General features: G+C 38.7%; 1 protein-coding gene across 2 annotated transcripts in view; it reads left to right on the plus strand.

The window, feature by feature from the left end:
• LOC123373883 (solute carrier family 22 member 15-like) overlaps positions 1 to 24,258 on the plus strand; it is a 58,492-nt gene that overhangs the window by 4,145 nt on the left and 30,089 nt on the right. For both annotated transcript variants that reach the window (XM_045023117.1, XM_045023116.1), the window contains exons 2-6: positions 769 to 915; positions 9,821 to 9,953; positions 13,866 to 14,030; positions 15,754 to 15,883; positions 18,670 to 18,891. In XM_045023117.1, the coding sequence (XP_044879052.1) occupies positions 769 to 915; positions 9,821 to 9,953; positions 13,866 to 14,030; positions 15,754 to 15,883; positions 18,670 to 18,891 (797 nt within the window). The remainder of the gene's footprint in view (positions 1 to 768; positions 916 to 9,820; positions 9,954 to 13,865; positions 14,031 to 15,753; positions 15,884 to 18,669; positions 18,892 to 24,258) is intronic.

A 24,258-nucleotide genomic window follows, 5' to 3' on the forward strand; every position in this document is an offset into this window, starting at 1 on the left:
CTCCAGCTGTGGGGGAAACCTTTAAATTGTGCTCCCCGACTCTCAGGAGGCACCGGTTGTCTCTGGCAGAAGCCCTTAGCCCCACCACACTGCCACTGGGCAGAATCCCCAAGCTTGTCCCCCTCCCCCAGTCTGTTAGGTGGAGAATGGGGGAGGGGGTTGGAGACGCATTTTAACTGTAAAAGAGATGCATGCAGCCAGTTTGCCCACCCCCATCTAACCTCCATAGTGATCAGGTTCAGTCTCTGCAAGGAGAAAAGCTAGAGGTTTCTAACTCCATTGGTTTGCTGTACTGATTTGTTGCTGGAATTGATATTCCTTAGTGATGTTACTATATAAAATGTTAGTAACTCTTGGAAACAAACTTTAATTGAATTAAATTTTGGCCTTGGGTGCTAGATCAGCTAGAAGTCCCTAGTAAAGTACAGTAGTTTATAATCTCCTTTCTGTGTTCTTGCTACAAAGCAGCAAATAAGAAGTTTGAAGAATTTTGAAATTTGGGGGAGGGTTGCAAAATCAAAATAGAAACCCACTGAAAATCTTAAATATGACATGACTGCTGTCCCTCCAAAATGCTCTTGCTTATGCGTTCCTGTCTAGGGACTCAAAGACAATACACTGAGCTGTTGTGCTTTTGAATTAGGAGAACCACTGTAGCTCAAGTTGTAAATATTAGTTCAATGAAGAGGTTAAAATATTTATGATAAAAGAGGGCAAAATATCATGTAAATTGTTTATCCTAAACAATTGTTTGTCTCTTCTTTTTAGGTATATGTGGCCTGTCAGTCTATGCTTATTGTATTAGTGGGGGCTGTGCCAGAGTATCATATTGACCAGGGAGAAATTCCTGCTAGCACAGAGGAGCTTGCCAGACATGTCCGATTTGCAGATAACTTCACATCTATAGCAACTGAGGCAAGTACTTTGTTCTGTGTCATTTCTTAATGATTCTTTTCTGTGTTTCTGGTTTATTTCTTGAGAAAGAGGGAGCTGCCACTCATGGCCACAAGGAGGTGTCAAGCGGCTCCTCACTAGAGATAGCAAACTTTGGACAACCATGGGGTGGTAGGAAGTGGCCCAGGTAGGGCAGCCTTAAGGCACTCCTGGCTGTCAGACTTTTGATAACCCTCACCGAGTCCTGGGCTGGAGCCTGGTGTAGTGGGAGGGCCTGCCCCTGCCTCCCCCCAGCTCCCTCCGCATTTTGAAGAGCCTAAGTGCTGACCATTAGACAACGCTCCCACGAGTGAAGACCATCACAATTTTATATTCAATCTTCTAAAGACTACAAAAAGCACTGAAGAATAGAATAAAACAAAGGAAGACTATTTTAGAACATATGACTGATAAACTTTAACAAGTAGTCATCCTCTAATTCAAGCAGAACACTTTTCTTAGTTCTCTGTAAGGTGATAAGCAGATTTAACTGGGATTTGGTATCAGAATTTTTTTTCCTAGTTTTTAAAAATGTATATATATATTAAGTAATCTTTCTATATCGGTGATCTGCAAAACCACCACAGAGACTATGAACCTACATGTAAGAAATTCAGTAATGAGGTGGTATTTTAACAGAGTTTTTCCAGCAAATTAAAATGTGTTGTTATCATATATGTGTAAAGCAAAAGAAAAACATCATGTGGATGAGCAATAGGTAGTAATCTTTCTGGCAGAAATATTTGAAGATAAACACAATTCTCCAGTCTGGAATAATAAAGGACTCAAAATATTCTTAATATATTTAGAGATCTTTATTAATTCAACACTAATGCAGGGCGACCTTCAGGACTAAGAAACAGAGTCTCAAAAATTTAAAAACATTAGATAAGCCTGACTGTTTTGGAATGCTACTGTATCTCTCACCATGGAATTTTAGGAGAATGTAGAAAACTTTAAAAGCATATCTATTTTTAGCATTATGATTAACTTTTTTTTGTAATTTTTAAATAAATTGCTTATTGAAATTTGTGATGTACCTGCAACTGACTACAGATGTTTCTGTAAGTATATGTTCCATCTGCCCTAACTTTTCCTTTCCCATCTTTTTTACAATATAATAATACAGTATAAAATAAATAAAACATACCAAATTTGAACTGAGAAATAACTTATGAAAAGGAAAAGATGATTGCTTGCATATCTGAACTTTACAGTCAAGTAATCCATGTTGAAAACTGAATGACTCTACAACAGTTTTGAAGAAAATCCTTGAGATTGTTCAGACCACATAGTTTTGGTGGTTCCATGTGTATTGTATTACTATACACATAACAGCCTAATGCATAATTCTTTCAGATAATGGTTGGTAGGATGACACAGAATGAATTGTATTAGATTAAAAAAGCACCTGAAAGATCCCTTAAATGCAAAATCTATGTCAATACAACATCAGGGTAGTTATTTAAGAGTACAGAAATGAGAAAATTGTAAATGGTTGCAATAAGAACGATAGCTTTGTTCATTTGTATTTTGTATTCCAGTATGTGGTGGTATTTTAAATATCTTATTAGAAAATGCATTTCTAAAGTTTCCATCACGGTGGCATCTTGGCATCATTACATACATTGAAAATTATGGACATGGTTCTTCTGGCCTGGTATTTTGCCTCCTCAGTATTTTGAGCCACATAAAAGTGTCTGGATATAGCTTGTTTTCTGTATGCTCACTTGCTGGAGTTATTTTATTGTTTGGCTATTAAGGGAATTTCTTCTGAAAGAGGTGAGCCTTGCATCACAATCAGAAGGCTGCAAGAGCTGGACTCATCTCGTATGGTAATTGATTCCACTGCTGAGGTCTCTCCCTGTGAGAGACAGTGCCTTGAGGTGGCTTGCTCATGGCATTTTCAGGGCTTTGAAAACAAGATTTAGCAACCTGACTTATGCTAAGAACTATATTGACAGTCAGTTTGGAGCATGACAGTATATGTTCTTAGAGAGATGAGGTGGCTGAAGTTATATCTTGTATTGGAACAACTTCTGTTGATGAGAGAGAGAAGCTTTTTTTGAGCTTACACAGAGCTTTTCTTTAGGAAACTTCAAAGTATCTGTGAAGAGTTTGCTTCTGATGATGAGCCCTGCTGAGCCACTTCACCTTGAATTGTCCCTTGAAATATGTGTTAACTACATGTGCTAAACAATCTGTTCCATCTTGTATTTAGCTGTGACACTTGAGGTCAGGTCTATGCTTAAAATGCTGCAGTAGCGCAGCTGCAGTGCTTCATTGAAGATGCTACTACATTGAGGGGAGACCACCTCCCCTCTGTGTAGTAATCCACCTCCATGAGAGGCAGTAGCTATATTGATGGGAGAAGCCCTCCCATTAACATAGCATTGTCTACAACAGGTGTTAGTTTGGTAAAACTGCATTGCTCAGGGGTGTGGACGAAAAGCATCGGTGTGGGCAGCGCTTCGTCGGCTGGAGATGTTCTCCCAGTAACAAAGCTACCGCCCCGCACTGGGGGTGGTTTTATTTTGTCACTGGGAGAGCTCTCTCCCAGCAACAAAGAGCGGCTACACTGCTTACCTTACAACGTCGTGGCTGCAGTGGTACTGCCGCATCATTGTAAAGTGCGCAGTGTAGACATAGGCTTTGGCTACACTTGCATTTCAAAGCGCTGCCGCGGCAGCGCTTTGAAGCGCTAAGTGTAGTCAAAGCGCCAGCGCTGGGAGAAAACTGTGGGGAATAACGGACAGCGCTGGGGCTTTGACTACACTGGCGCTTTGTAGCGCCGCAATTTGCAGCGCTGCAGAGGGTGTGTTTTCACACCCTGCTGCAGCGCTGCAAATTTGTAAGTGTAGCCAAGCCCATAGCTTACGTTTCCCAGACCTTAAGAAGAGCTCTGCATAAGCCTGAAAGCTTTTCTCTCAACAGACGTTCTTCCAATTAAAAAAAACCTCACCCACCTTGTCTCTCTAATATCCTGGGGCTGACATGACTCAACAACACTGCATACAGTATAAGATGTAAATCACCAAGTGGAAAACCTCAATTTATGTCATCAGTTTTAATCAACTTTTCCATTTGTACTTCAGTTATTTTCTAAAGAAAGGTGCACTCTCATTGGTTGATATAACATTAAAACATGCAGATTTACAACTATGTAGAGCCTTTATACTAGATTTGGTACATGTTTTTTTGCTACCTAGAAGGGTACACTATAACTATATACATTTATTTAAGCAATTATATAGCTGAATATTTTTAGATTTTTGTTAATTGTACATTTTTAGTGTGCTAGAAAATGTTGAATGATATATACTAGATAATTAACATTTTGCTCATGATTTGTGCCAAGCTGCGTTAGGATAGTAAATGGAATTTAATTAAATACACAACACAGCATATACAATTTTTATTTATTAAACAAAACAACCTTCAGTGTTTTGGATACGTAAACTTCAGTGTTTTTCTATGAGCTGGAGAGTAAGTTTCTATGGTGGGTGGAGTCATAAATATTCATAGTTGGAGAACTAACACAATCAGAGTTCAGGTAGGGAGAAGCTATAAAATAGGAGTATGAGACCACCCAGGTGGGCTAAATGAATGATCCTGATGAGATGGATGATGGTGTCTCTTGTAGTCAGAGGCTGGATCCCAACACCTGTGATGACTTAGCCAGTCTCTTGCCCTTGGGTCCCCCACAGGATCAAGACCTTAATACAGTACATAACCTCTTGTGCCATATTTATAAACTTTGACCTCAAAAATTGGATGTTTTCCCCCGATTCTTTCTTTATATAGAAAAGCAGCCTTTAACTCAAAGGTTTTGATAGAGGCTCATGGATTCAGCATATTTATTTTTATTTAAATGTTGTAAGAGATTAAAATGAAATCTGAATTTAATGTAAAATATGTTAAGGCCTAAATTTATTATAAACAGGTTCATTTTTAAAAAAGAAAAACTTATTTAAATAACAAAATATAAAAAATCTGTTTGTTTTTGTATTTTTTCAAAAAATCATCTATTTTTACCAACCCTGCTTTGTTTAGCATGTATGCTATGAGCCACAAGCAATCTGTAGTTTGAGCATCACATCAAGCTATTGCATGCTGCGGAAGTCTAGCTCTGAGGTGACAAACCAGGGATTTCTGTGAACAAGTCTGCCTTTGGGAAAAAGGAGCACAGTCTCCTGGGTAGTAGAAGGTGAAACATGATGTTTCTGGCTACTGCTGCTGTGTCCATGAGAAGTTAAATGTCTTGCATTTTCAGACTGTCCTGACATTCACTTGGAAGATGCCATTAATGAAGATTGAGGTTGCATTTCCTAGATATTCCTCCAAGTTTAGCCCTTTTTCTTCAGCAATACCTCCGTCTTATTTGAGTTGATATACTCTTTACTGTGTATTAAATATATTATATAGTGTCGCTGAATTAAGATTGTTTTGTGGATCTACAACTTAGATTTTCCTGACTTTTCTGTATATAATAACTATATATGCTTTATCTTTTTTAAATGAAAGAAAATTAATTTGAAAAAAGAAATTAGGACATCTCTATTTACAAGACTTGCAGAACATGAGAAGAGACACAAGAGATTTCCCATCCTTCTTGTTGTACTCTGTCCCGATTTAAATAGGCATCAGTATGATTTTGAAGATGACATTGTAATAAAATATGTGATGCTTAAGACACACATATGCATATGATTATTTGGAGCATTGTGTCTCATTGCATTGTTTAAAATCACAACTGAAAATTCATGTACAACACTGCACATGACACTTTGACATTTATAACTTCATTATTTCTAAACTACATTACTTTAAACATGTTAAAAGCATTTGTTCTTACTGAGGACCCAAGTCCCTGGTAAGTTCTCAAGTTTTAAAAAGAAGCTGTTTTGACTTATACCTTTGCACACAAGAATTGTCTGAAAACTAATTGGTGTAAATATATTTTCTCCTCTTTCTCCAACTGTCTCAAAATGTTCTGAGAGTAAAGGTGAGAAACTACAGAAAATTAGTTTTCACCCCTAAAGTTAAATATCTGAATTAGGGATATGGAAGTGAAGATATTTTCTCTGCCATAATTACAGATTTGCTATCCCATCATTTACAATGCAAGTTTTGATCCTCTGCATTTAAATTTTACTATCAAGGCAATGGCTCCTGTAGCTCAGACCCTTTCTTCTTGGATAAACATGCCTGGATATAGCTTAATGTATTTTTATACTGATGTTTCACCTACATGTCAAGGACTTCATCATGTATTTCAAATCCAAAACTTTCTAGCCACAGACTGAAATATAAGGTCCAGCCGTTAAAATGTGGTCATTATGCATTCCATTTTACAGTTTGTTAGTCACTTAACCAATGTTAAATTCTGTTGTCTTTCCTCAAGCAGAGCTCCAGATTTATTCAAGAGGGGCTTTACCTCCTGTAGTAAGGACTACATAATCTGTTCTCAGTGTAAACATAAAGAGCCTACTGTCAATGGGACTTGAAGGACTTTTTGCATGGTTGGCCCAATAATTTGTTATTTACCCGGTAAATAAGATTTGGCAGTATTTTTAGTTTTTCTCAGGCTTTGTTCTTAATTACAATAATTGTCATCTAGAAGTCAGTTAAACATATATCATTTATAATTACTCGTTTGATTACAGATTTTTGGATTTCAAATGCATTTCTTAATGTTTTGATAGTATGTTTTTACAATATAAAATAAGACTTGATCTTTGCCATTAGTTATCATATACTTCTGTTTTTCAGCTTTTGACTTTTAATTATTTCTCTTTTTTTCTACATTTTGTCATGATCAGATCATTTGATGAGTTTTGCAAACTCACTTGGAAAAAATAGTGCTGAACTCTTATCAATTTATATTATACATTGTTTAATGGTAATATTTAAAAAATCTCTAATTTTCTTGAAATTAATGATCGTTATCTATATTTTTTTTAGAGATCTTCTCATTTTATTTATTTTATTTTCCATATTATATACATGAGCAACAGTAACTGTGTGTGTGTAATTTGTTTTGCAAAAGATGCTAGGACTTGGTTGTGTGGATCCTTTGAAGATGGCTATGGAATATTTTATTGTGAATTTGCAGTAGTTGCTCAATCGTCGTAAAGTTCAGATATGAAATATGTATGTGTGAAAATGTCATCCTGGGGTTACATAGTTATTTTCTCAGACTGCCAGATGTCATGCATCTCATATGATGCTCATGCTTCCCCATACTCCCCTTCAATTTGCTCTAACTGTGACCTGAAGAGGCCACATCTAGGGATGGAGAGGATAGTTCACTTCCATACCTGTTTAGTTTGACCTCTCTAGAGAGACTGACAACCACAATGTCAGTTTGTGCTAATTGTGGTAGTGGTTTTAGGTATGTGGCTGAATATGCCAGCACGCTTCATGGAGGCCTGTGGTTCTCAAACTTGACCTGGTATGGCAACATTTAACCCAGGTCCTCTATTCCCATTTAGCAATAAGAGAAGTACAAGGTGGTTACAACCTCCCAGGAATTATGAATCCCCAGCCCGCCAACCCAACTTCAGGATTTTGGAATTCCCAGTTTGAGAACCCATGTCATGGTCCATTCTTGGAAACAAGTATTCAGAATAATTGAATGCTGATCTGTGAATTATTCAGCAAGGGCAGAGCCAAATTAAACAAGGGAAAAAAGGTCTTCTCTGAGCTCAGACTAGAAATTCAAAACTTCAGAGTAAAAACCAACCAACTTCTTTGTGGAAGAGGAGTTGTGCATGTTGAGTGCCCATTTCTTCACATAATATAGATAAGAGGTTGTGAAGTTCATAACTTTAACAGCCTCTTCCAAGTACCTGTTTTCAGTTCTGTTGCCATTCTCTTTGCTGCCAAAAGCTTCCCCTTGAATTGATCAACGTGTTCCAATGGCTTGGTATGCTATCCTAGATATAAAGCCAGTGTGTTTTCCTGTCATATCTCTGGCATCATCAGTGTTGAATATCAAGTACAGCAATACCAATCAGTCCCAACTGCAAGTACTGCAGGAAAGCTTCAAAGATATTTTTCCTTTTTGGTGCATCCTCTCAGTGGACAGCAAAACAGGAAGTCCATGCTGCTCATACTGGACAAATATTGAAAGTTTCATTCAGCTGTGTTGAGAACTGCTGGCTTCTAACATCTGTTTCCAAACATCTGCAGCATGTCATTAATTTGTCATCTTGCTGACTGATATCGAAGAGGGCCGAGTGCTTTGATTGGCCTGGCAGCAACTGATTCTAATATCTGAGACTAAGGGAACAATCAGTGGTTCCCTAGTTATGAGACTTTGAGGCATTTGTTATTTGTGATGACACCAAGTATGATTCTCCAAGGGCTTTCATGTTTACAGCGTTGCTATTTAATGAAGGTCACCTCATTTTGTAAACTTTTGATTGAAGAATTCAGGAGATTATTTTAGAAAGATGTATGTTTAGCCTTCAAATGGCGGTGTCCTCTCCTTCTAGTGGCTATGTATATGCCCCTGAGTCCTCTGTCAGATACTGCAGCCACCCTTTTGAAGTATTCTGATGTGCATTTTGGTCAGAGGCTAGCAGAGAGGAAAGTCTGGCTGAAAGAGCCAGTTCCATAGAAGAGGGAAGAAATGGAGGGTAGCCATGTCTGCCTTGCTGTTTGGCTCTATGGAACAGTGCAGGAGGCGTGCACTATAATCCAAATATCTTCCCCAGAGTAGGAAAGCTGAGAATGCAGAGGCAACAGCCAGCAGGTCCCAGCAGGGTAGGGGGCCCAAACCAAAATATTGAGCTCTGACTAAAACAAAACAATGAAATGCTGAATGCCAGGGCATATTGGGGGGGGGGGGGGGGAAGTCAAATTCTGTGGCTACAGAATTGATGAAAGGGGCAGCTCGTACCTTTCAGAGTTGCTCTTGCAGGCTGTTTGTACATTCAGGCTAGTATCACTGCTTCAGTTTATGCTTGGTGAACATTTTCAAGGTTATCTCTGCAACTTCAAGGGCTAGAGACATATATATATATAAAAATACAAGGGAAAAACAGGGAGAAAGAGGGTAGTTTACATGCCCCCTAAAAATCTTTTGGTGATCTTCCAGGGTGTCACCAGCTATAGGTTGAGAACTCTTGATGTAGGCCATCTAAAAGCTGTCAGTAGTTAGGACTTCTTTGATACAAAATGATTTTTGAACAAATAATCAGATTGTGTATATTAAATGTCCGAATGCGAATTTACTCTATTGTCTGTCCGACTTAATAGGCGTAATCATGACCTATCAAGTATTTAGATGTTGGTTTTTGCTTTGTATTTTTGTTTTCAAATGTATCTTTAAAATTGACAATTGAAGTAAATTAACACAAAAAATGTAAGTTAGGAAGTCAAGCTCCTTCTTTAACACAATCTGTTGTGTGTACCTGGTGTGCTAACAGGAAATCTCAAAAGTGGCTGATATTTTGTAGAGTTGCATATTACTATTGTAAGCCTCTGCTTCAGAAACAAGTCTGAAGGTTTCCAGTTCATGTTATTTAAAAATTAAGTATCTCCTATTTCTAATAACTTTGACTGTGTTGCTGTTGATGGGCCAAAGTTTATTGTGATGCATTTCTAATTTGCTTGAACATATAACGTTGAAACGTAGCATGAGAAATATATTCTAATGAAACGTCTTGACAGAAGTATATACATTTAAAAAGTTGTTGGGCCATAATCTGCCATGGAGCTTTAAACAAAGCTCAAGTGAACATAACTCAAGGCCAGAATACAGAATAATGGTATGAGATATTCCGTAGTTGTAAAAGTATTAAGTTTTCTTCAATATTTTCAAGAAGCCAATGAATCTATATTACTGTTTTTAAACTACAGATTCCTTTATTTTCAACAGTGGTTCTTAATCAAACATGAGGCTTATAAAGTAAACCTGGCATCATCCTTGTATTTTGCTGGATTGCTTATTGGAAATATAGTTTTTGGACCATTGTCTGACAAATTGGGCAGGAAACCAGTGTACATGTCAGGTAAGATAAAAGTAAAATAATTGTTTCTTACACATTTTCAATTTGGACATAATATCTGGATCTGAAGGAAATGAGGGCCAGAATAAGAACATTTAATATTTTTCCATTGGGAGTACACAGCATATGTATTTCATCATACTTTTCAGTTAAAAGTTTATTTCCTTGATGGAGACAAGAAATATTTCTGAGGCAAATATTTGTGAAGAAAGCTTGTATTGTTCTGTGTTGATTGTGGTGTTCCACCAGCTGTGGTTTAAAAAAACCCATTTGAACTTGTGGTCTGTCTGTTTTGTTTTTCTGTACTATTTGGCAATCTATTTTCTGGTTCAAAGGTTTTCTGAAATTGGCTATATTGTATAGCACAATATATTAAACTTCCAGAGTTTTCTTCATGTTTGAGACCTCAGCATAATATTTTGAATTTACTACTTCTTAGCCAGCTATAATGCAACTTAACTTACATTCTCCAGCCTTCCAGTAATTATTGTCTATTATAATGGGAGGTGGTGCTATAGGTTTTCACAAATCATCACCCATTCATAAAAAGATGAGAACATATGTTGCAATTTCTTGTAGAATTTGCAACACGTAGACCCATCAATTTCAGATATGTAAAACTAAGAAGTCTTTCTCCAGCACATAATACAATATATTTTCTTCCTGTTGTCATGAGTGTTCTTATTTTAAACCTGAAGAAGAGCTCTCTGTAAGCTTGAAAGTTTTTCTCTCTCACCAACAGAAGTTGATCCAATGACAGATATTACCTCATCCACCTTGTCCCTCTAGTGCTTTTAAAGTGATTTAAGCGCCTCAAGAGACACTGTTGCCAGTGTGTGAGAAATTCAGCCCTGCTGTGATTTGAACATTTGGATCCCAAATCACTAATGCTACTACTTAAACTAAAGGAGATCGTATAGATACAGTTAGTAGTACTGGGATTAAATCTCTGTAGAAGCTTTTAACTTCTCAGGGCAAGACGTCAAAATATATTAATGTGTAGTCTAAACAGCACAGTTTCAACCCACTGGAATTCACTTCTCAGGTTTTTTGAAAGTCAATTTCAGCCACACTCCCTTGCAACCTCACAACGGAGGTAGCATTTTACCGTCCCTATAATATTTCTCAATCAGTCCCATTGAAATCCTGGGCTGCTTCTGCTTTTCTCAGAAAAGATTACTTTCATTTCTAGGACCACTTTGTGTAGCACAAGACCACATGGCATCAGGGACTCTATTTGGATAAAGAATAGTATGCAAGCCATTTTGAGTAATAAGGAAAGTCTATGTCCTGGCCTGATATTTTCAAGATTGATCAGACACATACTACAGTACTTCCGTATGTTTTAAAGAAACCTTATCAATAGTTTCTTTATCATAGTTCTTTTATCATGAGTTTTTTAATTCCATCTTGCTTTTTCACAGTTCCTCCTTCTCCAGAATCTTAATTATATCTCCTTAACTCATGTATTATTACCGTAAAACCTTGTTGTGATAGTTCTTGGAGTACCAGAGCTATGAGTCATCTTATCATTTTCCTGCCTCCAGCGAGACGGAGACTTGCTTGTGCTTTAAATGGGTGTCAGCTCCCTGACACTTCCAGTCTGTTAGGCCAGCCCTTACTTTGCCTAGCCAGTTAACAATAGGTGTAACTCAGTCCCTGAGCCCCTTCAAAGCATTCCCCAGAATTGTCTAGCCTCTTATCCTCTGAACACTCACAGAAATACCAGGCTTGCTGTCCCCAAGAGGACAATGTACACACTAACTTGTTTGATTCAACTTAGGATCAGCTCCTTGTATAATACCATAGCACTGAGATATATTTATAGTGAAAACAATGATAAGTTTATTATCAAAGATCAAGATTTAAGAGCAAGTGAGTAAGGATAATGGAAATAGAAGGGTTACATATAAAACAAAATCATAACATGATTCCTAGAGACTAAATTTAACTTAACAGGCTAACTTCCAATCTAAATAAGTTTATCTCACCCAACATGTCCTTCGCAGTGTTTTCAACCAAGCCTACTTGAGAACCCGTTTTCATGAATGTAATCATACTACTCGATTACTTCATAGGTGCAGGTGGGGTCTTCCTTGCTTTCTTGTATTTCCCCAAGTTCATTGTTTGTACCCCAGAGTCAGGATGACCCCCTGTAGTTTATTCTCTGGTGTGCTGCCTTTCCTCTTGACTCTGTAAACTGGGATTTCACTATGTTGGCTTACAATGCTTAACTTACATTTTGACAGAGATACACACATCTTACCTGCTGTCTGGAAGAAAACCTGTTTTCCACTCTGGTTGGTGATAGACTTTAAAACATATTTTCAGTACATATACACAGCTCCTTTGATGTCATCCACATGTACATCTCTCCGTGATTATGAGGCTCAGGATTGACATAAGCTTTTAGTAGAGACCTCACGTGGCTCTCTTTGGAGAACTAGAATATACATGCCAGACTCAGGAGCTACCTGTAACCTCTGTGCCCCTTTCCAGCTGGCATTAAAAGGTTCTTGAGGCACAGTTTTATTTTCTTAAATTACAGTTGCTCTTTGCATTTTTAACCTTTGTATGAAATAAAACAGTTGTGCCCATTGTTCCCTATGAACTCAATTTCCTGATTTCTAAATTGTTTTACGAGCATCCCTCTAGCTCTAAAGTTTAGAACTGAAGATTGTAGGTCAATGGTTGTACTTAATTTTGAAGGAAGAAATTTAGTTGTGTAATAGTCATTTTCTGCAGATGGTAATTTTCTTAAACTATTTTGTTAATTAATTTAAAGTATATTTTAGAACACTACGAAGTTACATTATTATTATGCTATCGCTGAATTGCTATCAACCAGTCAGATTATCTAGTTACCAGTAGCTCCGACTGGTAGGAGTGTTGTTGTGAGTTAATTGATCGGGACTTAATCTTCGGATTACAATTAATAACTCATGTCATGGTCATTTATTTTGCAGTTGTACTTCCAGTTGAAGGGTCTAGTGTTGAATGATAGTATTGTCTAAAGCAGTGTTTCCCAAACTTGGGACGCTGCTTGTTTAGGGAAAGCCCCTGGCAGGCCAGGCCGGTTCGTTTACCTGCTGTGTCCGCAGGTCCAGTACGTCCCTCAGCCTACGCCGCTTCCAGCAGCTCCCATTCACCTGGAGCAGCGAACCACGGCCAGTGGGAGCCGTGATCATCCGGACCTGCGGACGCAGCAGGTAAACAAACAGGCCTGGCCCAACAGGGGCTTTCCCTAAACAAGTGGTGTCCCAAGTTTGGGAAACACTGGTCTAAAGGTAAGTTTCCTCTTTTAGATCTCCATTCTTGGTATTACAAACCTCAGGTGTGTGACTTGGAGATGAGGTAATAGATACTAACAGTTTGGAGCCCCTTGGAATCCTCATGTTACTCAAGATGTTTGTAACCCCAAGTGTGTGAATCCATAGAGATACACCTCTACCCCAATATAATGCGGTCGTGGGGAGCCAAAAATCCCTACTGCGTTATAGGTGAAACACCATTATATCGGGGTAGCGGTGGCAGGGCTCTGGTGGTGATTTAAAGAGCTCCGGGCTCCGGTCACTGCGGGGAGCCTGGTCCCTTTAAATCGTTGGCCTAACCCCGCTGCTGCAGCCCTGGGGTAGCGGCGGCAGGACTCCAGCACTAATTTAAAGGGCCCTGGGCTCCCCGTAGCAGCTGGAGCCCCGGACCCTTTAAAGTGCCGATGGAGCCCCTCTACTACCGCGCTATATGTGAACCCGTGTTATATCAGGTTGCGTTATAGCGGGGTAGCGGTGTACTACCTTTAGAACACTAGTTATGGTAAGTAATTCAGTCCTCTTCTTTCCTTCCTTCTCTCTTTTCTGAATTTACACTATTTGAGAAGACTGATAGACCAGATTTTTAATACTTTGTTTTGTTCAGGTCTGTTCTTTGATGTCATTTTTGGATATGTCACAGCATTCGCTCCAAGTTATAAAATTTTTGCAATGTCACGCTTCATTGTTGGGATTATGAATGGTGGAATGTCTCTAGTGTCTTTTGTCTTGACACAAGAATATGTAGGAAAGTCTTACTGGGCATTAACAGGTAAGATTTAAGAATGATGCTAATATCTTACACAAAACTTTCTTTTTTGTAAATTCTTGCAATTTTAGAAATAATTTTAAATGTATGAAGTTATTTTAGTACATATTAAAGACTATAATGAGTCAAATAAATACAATATTCCACCCAAAATGCCAATAATTTCATGCAAAATTTTGCTTGAATAAGGACTGCAGGATTGGGGCCAGCGTGATTAACAACAGGGCAGTGGTGATATTTCAAGATTAGCATAATGATTCCCAAAATAATCTGTGGACTATTTTGCATTAAAATTTTTTTTCCAGAAACTCCCTTTTCCCCCAATTTCACCATCAGTGTTTTGAGAAAATATTTATGATGGCAAGAACACTTCCCTCTTACCCCATCACCATTTTTTAAAGTAGTTCATTTCTCTTGTCCCACAAAAATAAGCTAGCACATACCTGGTGCTTTTTTCATATTCTGTACTGAATCCAATATTTTAAAAATGTCTCTCTGCTCTGACAGCGCTAGTATTTAACATAGATTTAATAATAAAAGTTGAGATTCAGCTCTCCATCACACTGTTGTAAATGTAGATAAACTCTAATTTTAGTGGATTTGCATTGGAGTAACTGAGGGTAGAATTTGGCCCTAAATGTATAACTGTGATGGCTGTGAGCCTATTTCCCCCTTTTATTTCTTCAGTCTTTACACACTCTTTTTTTCTTGTCTCTTTATATTTTCTTGCCTTCTGGGAATGAGGGAGTAGGTTTTTCTTTTGTTCTATCTTTCTGTTTTTTCAATTACTGATATTTCTCTCCCCCTCCCTTAATGGTCCTTCCCATTTGTTTGTTTCTACATTTCCACTCATGTTGTCTCTGTCTGCCTCCTGTGTGTCTATCTCAGCTCTTCCTAGTCTTTTCCCCTACAGGGCTGGCCCCTATGGGCTGAAGAGACACTCCGCGCCCTGCTGCTTGCCATTTCAGGTGCTTTGTTGTTTTAGTACCTCTCAGCTGTTGAGTAGGGGGTGATGAAGAACAGATCAATGGCTGGTAGGGAGGGGGAGCTAATGAATAATGCTCCTGATAGCGGTGCTAAAGAAGAGCTTCTAGCTGCCAGCAATGGCCAAGGCTCCATTGACCACTGTTTGAGAATGTCCAGTTTAGTACTATATCTCACATACTTGACTGAAAAAGTTTCCTCTTAGGCTTTTGTGATTGACATTGACTACATATTTTCCATAGCACCTTTTATAAATATATGTTCTTCAGAAAGGTTTGGTAAGTTTTACCCTAGTATCACTCAAGTTCATTGCTTTTCTATACAATACTAACTACCCTTCCAGTTTTAGAGGTCTCTTCCAATTTTGTCTGACTCACGACCACTCCAGATTGTCGTCATGCATCCAATTAAATCAGTTAGAGTATTTCTTTTCACTTCCTCTCCCACCTCAGCTTCTCCATACTATTTTTACGTTGAGCTTTGCTTTGATTGCCTCCCACAAAACAATTAAGTATTAAAATTCTGTAAATACATGTACATAATCCATATACTGTCAGAATCAGTTAACTTATTCAAATGAACTCAAAGCAGTATGACAACTGCATAAGAATGTTGCAAAATCTTTATGTACTGTAGGAAGAATATATACTTAGTGTATTTCACTGCTTAGAAATTTAAGGCATCTGAGTGTGACCTTTTGTCATCGTTTGATGTAGTAGCTTTTTTTTGTTTTTATTTTCAGGCTCGTTAACAAATTTAACATTTGCAGTTGGCATAGCAGTTTATGCCTTCCTGGGTTACTACATACGAGAATGGCGCTTCCTTGCATTTGTATCAAATTCTCCAGGGGTTTTCTTCTTTCTTCTTTCTTTGTAAGTAGTTCAAATTTGTTATGTGTGTAAAAATATAATGTGTAGCAATTTAACAAAAATACCTTATTTTGTCATTGAAAGATAGATCAATGGAAGTACAGTTGATTTTTTCAAATGTTTTATACTCCAAGCAGGACAAGATTAGTGCATATATGAGGTCAAAGGTAGAAGAGTTTTTTTTGGCAGATATTTTCACTAATAAAACAAAGGCTTTGAGATTTTACTTGACTTCGAAGAAGAGATGCCAAAAGAAGTCTACCCTTCCTGTCCTTATCATGTAGGTAGAGATGTTAACCTCCTTAGAACAGAAGTATTAGAAGCCAGAAGGTTTGCCTTAATGTCATTAAATATGTCCCCATTTGATTAGTGTTGGTGCAAGGAAATATTTTAACCTCTTCCTTCTGATTTGTGTATTAAGTGAAGTAGGATTCAGAGTCGTAGCCGTTTTAGTCTGTATCTGCAAAAAGAACAGGAGTACTTGTAGCACCTTAGAGACTAACAAATTTATTTGAGCATAAGCTTTCGTGGGCTACAGCCCACTTCATCGGATGCATAGAATGGAACATATAGTAAGGAGATATATATACACATACAGAGAACATGAAAAGGTGGGAGTTGCCCTACCAACTGTAAGAGACTAATTAAGATGAGCAATTATCAGCAGGAGAAAAAAAACATTTGTAGTGATAATGACAAGAAGGTGTGAGGATACTTAACATAGGGAAATAGATTCAATGTGTGTAATGGCTCAGCCATTCCCACTCTCTACTCAAGCCTAAATTGATGGTATCTAGTTTGCATATTAATTAAAGTTCAGCAGTTTCTCATTGGAGTCTGTTTTTGAAGCTTTTCTGTTGCAAGATTGCCACCTGTAAGTCTGTTACTGAGTGACCAGAGAGGTTGAAGTGTTCTCCTACTGGTTTTTGAAGGTTATGATTCCTGATTTCAGATTTGTGTCCATTTATTCTTTTGCATAGAGACTGTCCGGTTTGGCCAGTGTACATGGCAGAGGGGAATTGCTGACACGTGATGGCATATATCACATTGGTAGATGTGCAGGTGAACAAGCCCCTGATGGCGTGGCTGATGTGATTAGGTCCTATGATGATGTCACTTGAATAGATATGTGGACAGAGTTGGCATTGGGCTTTGTTGCAAGGATAGGTTCCTGGGTTAGTGTCTTTTTTGCAATAGTACAATAGTCTATAGTCTGTAAACTATAGACTATTGTACTATTGCAAAAAAATTAGACTTATTGAGTATCAGATTTAATTGATTTGCTATTTTAAAACTATTTGTTAGAACTGTTCTCCCAGTGAAGAAAATAAGATCCTTAAATCTGCAAGCAATGCTACCTAGTCTGTAAAACTCATGTTCTGAGACAAAGAGTGTAGCATATAAAGCAAAAGTGAAAGATAAATTACTTAGGCTATGTCTACACTGCACTTTAGTTGGTAAAACTTTTGTCAGTCAGAGGTACAATAGGAAAACCTTTGTTCTTTTTATTTAAAAAAAAAAATAGGGGGTGGGTGGAATTGACTTCTGGTCCATTTGCACATTTCAGGTCCCCATCTACAACATGAGCTAGGCTGTAATAATAAATAATACTCCACATATTTAAATTGGGTAGATACTGTTAAGACAAGTAGCAATTCAGTATTATTTTAGTGCCAGTATAATATTAAAGCCTAGTTTATTAATGTTGCTTTTGTCATATTGACTAAATCAGTTCAGCTTTGGTCTGTCTCTTCTAGAAATACTAGCTTATGGTGTCTTTAAGTGAATTTTCTGTTGTAGAAGTTGATTCCTCACTTGCCAAACATTATTTAGGAGGCTTGTTATCATTTAAATCAGCAATTAAATAAATATTAAAATACAAAATAAGTAAATATTAAGTTATACTGTTTATACATATATCTTGTATGCTTTTGTCTTGTGGCAAACGTATTTGTTTTGTAAGTCTTCAGTATGCCAGGAAAAAATATTAGTCTGGATTTCTTTATTACCTTTAGATATATTGACTTTGAAGAGCAGAGAATTCTTGAAACATTATTTTATTTGCTAGACTAGCAAATGTGAAATAGATTATGTTGATTATAATCAAATACAGCAAGGCCTAATTTTCTGCTCTAGCTTTTTTTTTTTTTTGGTTTGGATTAGTGAAATGTTTTAACAATTCAATATTACTATTTTTCATTATGATTTTTACTGTTTTGGAGTTGGCTTTAAACAATTTGATGTTACTGTGGAACTAAAGTTCCAAATTTTTTTGTGACTGGAGATTAATTGGTACTGAGGTATAGCATCAAGGTAATTACCAAGTGAGGGTATTTTCCTTGGGTATGAGGATGTGGGTATTTTGTTAGGGGGTGAAGAGTTAAGACAGTCTTTAACATAAAAGGACAAAATTTTGCCTTGGGTAGCACAGCGAATGGGAATTGAAAAGGTTTCTGATGTACTCTCTTATTTTGTTCCCTTGTGTGTCATTTCAGCAGAGGTCAAGATTTGTCTTTAAATTACATTTTAAAAATACTTGGACATCATAGCATTTTGTCCACAATATTTTACATGGTTTTAAAAAAAGAATTTGGGTACCTGATACAAACTGGCTGAGAAAATATCTGGGTTTTAACTTTCTTGTACTATAAATTAGATGATCTCAAATGTGTGGATTTAATATACAGTTGCTTTACAAGATGACACTTGAGGTGTTTTGCATAGAAAGAAAATTGATACAGTACTTGTTGATAGGACTGAACTTTCACTATTGTATCTTTCTTTGGTAGTATGCTTCCAGAATCACCAAGATGGCTGTATTCCCAGGGGAATACTGCAGAAGCAGAGGATGTGCTTCAATACCTGGCCTGTGGTAATGGAAAAGAAAGGTTGACTATAAAATTGAAACCATGTGCAGGAACAATGAAAAAGAATGACTCAGCATCTGGTGTCCTAAACCTATTAAAACACCCAGTCCTTCGGTGGCGAACTATCATCTTGATGTATATCTGGTAAGTAATAAAAAGGAGGTGTGCTGAGATGTCATGAATTAGTCAAAGATGATAAACTGATTAAGATTTTCAGTTTCTTCCCTTCATTTAATAATAGCTTTTTCAAAGTAAAATTCTGAGTTTTTCTGTTAATAATTCCAGGCATTGGCTTTCTGAAAAATTGTGCTGGTATTACATTGTAATGCCTTTGATCGAGTTGTATTATCTGGAAACTGTTCCAAAGACTAATAAGACATTAGCTGGAGACAACAAAACATTTAAAAAAAATTAAATGCTAATGCAGAAATTAATAAAAATTGTTTCCATCTTACATTCTGACTGAATATATACTAAATATATGAATTGTCAAAATGTAGGTGTAAAAATGAAACAGAGCTAAAAATAGACCAATGTCAATCTAAATGGGGGCGCAAAGTATGGGCACGCCATCTATTCATTAGCTTTCACACATTGCCTGATCTATTAATTAATTATTGATTAGATTATTGATTTAGTTTACACAATTAGCACTCTAATATGTTAGGTTCTTGTCAGAATTATTGCCTGTAGAGCATGGCAGTGACAACAGTACTCAGAGAAGACGTTCTGTAACTGTGAAAGTTTTTTTTTTATTATTATAATTAGTCTGATAAAAACCATCCAAAGAAGTAAAGTTATATAATATAACACTGTCAGTGCAACTGGCACCATTACAGGTATATACTCACTCTATCTTTGAGGAGAGCTCTAAAAGTTGAGACAGATCCCAGTCCAACTCTGGCATGCTGATGAAGCACTCCAATGGCTGTACCTAAGATCAGATGTTTTATAGGCCTTGATGGTCCTTATGCATAACTCTTCCCTCCTTTACCATATCTTAACTTTCTCACCCTGATAATATTGGGATGTAATTATCCTATAGGTTAGTATATTAATTAAGCAAAGCTGATTAACATATAGGTCAATTGGATTACTATGGTTACCTGCGGTTGAGCATCTGCTAATGTTCCCCTCCAAAAATACTTTAAACTGGTATAAACTGCCTTCTTGTAGTTACCTACCAGCAGTTTGTAACACTTGTGATTATTACAAAACAATAAACAAAGTCTTATGCCATCTTTTGACTTAAAGTCATTGTTAGTTTACTTACTTATGCTAACTTATTGAGCAACTATTCCTATTCAGGCTCCCTAAGGCCTTATGCTTATGCTAAATGCTTAAGCTATTTTATGTAGGCCTGTAGGTCTCTTGCATTCCTGCTCTTAGTTTCTTACCCTTTTATCTTCTAATTACTGTTGTAATTACTACAGGGCTTGATAAAATGCAGATGCGCACATTTTTTTTTTTTTTAAATATCAAATGTGGATGCACTCTTGGTAACATATGCACTGGGCTTTGTGCCCTTGATTGCATCAAGCACAGTTTCAAAAATGGGCCCATAATGAGAGAGGAGATCACACATCTGAAAATAAAGGCCCTCGACCAGAGCAACAATAAGTCACAGGAAGAGCTCCAACTTTGTTTAAGCTGATTGGGAACACCTATTACTAACCTTCTGACCTATGACTAAATAATAGTCTATGTTTTTGTAAGTCTTCAGTATGCCAGAAAAAAAAAATTAGTCTGGATTTCTTTATTACCTTTAGATATAGCGCTGTGCAGTCTGACCACTGCCCAGTTCCTTCTCTACCGCCTTTGGTCTGGGATGGGGATGGATCACTTGATGATTATCTGCGCTGTTCATTCCCTCTGGGGTACCTGACATTGGCCACTGTCAGAAGACAGGATACTGGACTAGATGGACCTTTGGTCTGACCCAGTATGGCTGTTCTTATGGAATCTGCAACAGAGCCTGCTTTTCATTTTGACCTGTTAGGTAGTGTCTTACCTGTTAGTTTTAGTGTAGTTTAGTAGTTCTTTCCTTTCTCATCCTCTCTCTCTCTCTAATATGTCACAAAAGTATACTCATTGCCACAACCTGACTGCCAGGTCCCAAAAAGACCGGGACGTTTCATTACGACTTCTCATGGAGAGATCATTGCATCCAGCATCAGACCCTGGCCCAGACACTTCCCCTGGGCAGCTCTCATGTTCGGCTAGGTCATTCACTGGCCCTGATTTGCCATGTCCTTCTAAAAGAAAATCTTCCCTTCCTGTGCTGATGGGACGAAACAGGTTCCCTCATCACTGTCTGAGGCTCTGGCCACCAGAATGCCACTCCCTGCCAGGTCAGTTGTTTCAACATCTTCAGAAAGGGGACATAGTTCCAGGGACCATCCAAGTACCGCGAGAGCTAAGCACAGATCTAAAGACCCTAAGCAGGCAGACCTACAGCTGTCAGCAACATAGACAGGACATGAGACCTTCAAAAACGGTGCTGACCACTCCGACCAGATCAACTTTGGGCACCAAGTCACTGATGAAACTTTTGGCACCAAGCAAATCCTCGGCACTGAGCAAGTGCTCAACTCCATCTACTGGCTGCTCAAGAGAATGAACCTCTCCTTTGGCACTGATACATCCACCAGTGCTGATGAAGCTCCTCCCTCCCCATCCCCCAGATACCCCAAGGACCTGCTTGTATCTGATCTGCCTGGGTCACCACTACTCAGACATAACCTCCCTCCACTTCTGTCCTCTTCTCTGGAATCACAGCATTGCTCTCTTTCCCCTCTGAGGACAGCACTGCCCGTTCCCAGCAAGGAAGAGAAGAGGAGTACTCTGCCCTCATACTTGGGACAGGCAAAAAAGGTGTCCTCTACATGTCCTTACTATCCACAATTGGACCAGGGCCCTGATATGGACTGCCATGGATGCAACCCCACGTGTCACTCCCTCCACATTGGCCATACTGGGATCCTTGGGCCATGTATAGAGCATAGTTTGGGAAGCATCTCATAGAGCAAAGCTGAATACCTACAGGTTTGCCATCTCTGTTGGTCTCTTGACTACCAGAAACTGAGCCACTCTGCATAGCTGATGAGGAAGAAGAACTGGCGGAGGAAGTTCTGCTGCCACTCCGTTTCTTCTCTTCTTCCCCTGATGAGGCTATCATGCCTCTACTCCCTACGTCAGCTGACGGCTTTAAACACTTCCAGAAGTTGTTTGGGATAATAGCAGATTCTCTCCAGATTCCTTTTGAGGAAGCGAAAGAACAACAGCACAAACTGCTCAACATCCTGCATGCATTTTCATCCTCCAAAATAGTCCTCCCTGTCAGTGAGGTCCTTCTTGACCCCACCAAGGTGCTATGGCAGACCCGAGCGTCCATCCTGCCTATCTGCAAGTGGGTAGACAAAAAATATTACATTCTTGCAAAGGACATGGAATTTTCTTTTTTCTCGTCTGACTTCAAATTCCTTAGTGGTTAATGTTGTGCATGAAAAGGGATTTCATTAAATTACATTGGTGATTCCAGCCCACTGTCTAGACCAGGGGTTCTCAAAACTTTTTCCAATCCCCATGATTATGACAGGGATTGGAAGTGATTGGCCCTATTTGGTTGCAAGGCTTGTTCATCCACTATGCTGCAATTCCAATATCCAACTACGAGGCTCTTATGGCCAAATACAGTTACCTCAGTTATTCCAAAATATAGGAACTCTGCCAAGACCTTCCTGATGACAAAAAGGAGCAACTCCATGCATTGTATCCAAAGGACATTTCTTGGCCCATACAGCTTTACAAGCCTCTTTAGACTCCACAGATACCGCTGCCAGTTCCATTGCGACTGCTGTAGTCATGAGATGGGCATCATGACTGCGCCTCTCCAGCCTGCCTAAGGAGGTGCAAACCACCGTTGAGGACCTACCCTTTGAGTGCTCCAAATAATTTGCAGAGCATACAGCTGAATCCCTACACTCCCTTAAGGATGTGTGTGCAACTCTCTGCTCTCTCGGCATGAAGTGCTGAATAGATGACCAGGGAAATACCAACCTCCCCCACGATCCCAATCACTGCAGTACACTCCCCATTGACAGTAGGACACCCAACAAGTTGACCAAAGTCCCCTACCAAATGCAGACATATGACTCCTCAAGGAGCTGTCTCTCACACACCTTTGGCCAAACAACAATTTTGAAGGTGTGGTCACAGCAGCCATCTCCAACATCCTGCCAGTTTGGTGACCGTCTATCCCTGAAAGATTGAATATGGCCATTTATATTGTTGATATTGCCACTGTTATACAATTGCAACAAATCTTGTACAAAGTATGTCCCGTGAGGTGTCAATGGAAAAGTTATGATTTGCTAAGTATGATTATCCTGTTTATATAAATGTATCATTATTTTTATCTGAAGTCATAAATATTGGCTATGTACTGGCATCATACATGTGCACTGTCTTCCTGGGTAACACCCACCAGATGAGATTTACATCAGGACCAAACAGCTATGTATTGATGGCTCATCAGTGACATTTAGCTCTCACAGTGGACCATAGAAGAAACTCATTCCACCCAGATAGCTCTTCCTGCAGATGCCCCAGCCTCCAAGGGGCCAATGGCTATCCCATGTGAGTCATCAAGCCATGTAAGGACATGTGATATGCTCTTGTGACCCTGGACTCCATTCTTGTGTCAGTAACTTTCCACAAACTGGGCTGTGAGCTTTGTTTGAGACAATAAATTTCCAGGCACATGGCAGAGGATATAAAATACCCCTGAGATCTCCATTTTGCTTCTTTCCTGCTCTGATTCTCTGGACTGTGGATTTACAACAAAAACTTTTGGAAGTTGTAGTAGGAAGAGAGCCTGAGACATAAGCCCTTGTATCAAAGGCCTGGTATGAGGCCTGAGGCCTGGTTTGAAGTAGTGGTCAAAGCTTTGCTGCTATAAAGCAAAGTCAGGTTGTGAGCAAGAGACAGGCTTTGCTCACGGAATCTGGCAAGAACAGCGTTGATATTTCAGAAACACACATTACTAAGAAATTCTAGGTACAGAACACACATGCAAACACATTCCAGAAAAGTGGTACCAGAACACCTCAATACCAACACATTCCCCAAAGATAATAGGAACACGCTGACCCATCTTAAAGATAAGGTCAGGATGCCAGCATAATGGATAGAGATGTTTTGATTGAATCAACATGTACAAGGTAATGAGTGTCACCTAAATACGCCAGAGTGTGACATCTAACCATGTCAGAGGGGCAATACGTAACTTGTTTGTATCGGTGTATAAAGAGGTATCTCAGAGTGAAAGTCTTTGGCTGGCCTGGGGATAATGGGAAGTTTTGCCGTTAACTGAGCTAGTCCATTGCAATGGGCAAACATGTGTTAGTGTACCTGTAACCATGGGTGGCACATGGACTGCCGGCCGGGGGAGGCTAGCCTCCAACCCTGCCCCTTCTGCCCTAGGTCCTGCCGGAGCCCAGAGGCCCCCCC

This window comes from Mauremys mutica, chromosome 7, assembly GCF_020497125.1.
Source record: "Mauremys mutica isolate MM-2020 ecotype Southern chromosome 7, ASM2049712v1, whole genome shotgun sequence".
In the NCBI taxonomy this organism is placed as follows: domain Eukaryota; kingdom Metazoa; phylum Chordata; order Testudines; family Geoemydidae; genus Mauremys; species Mauremys mutica.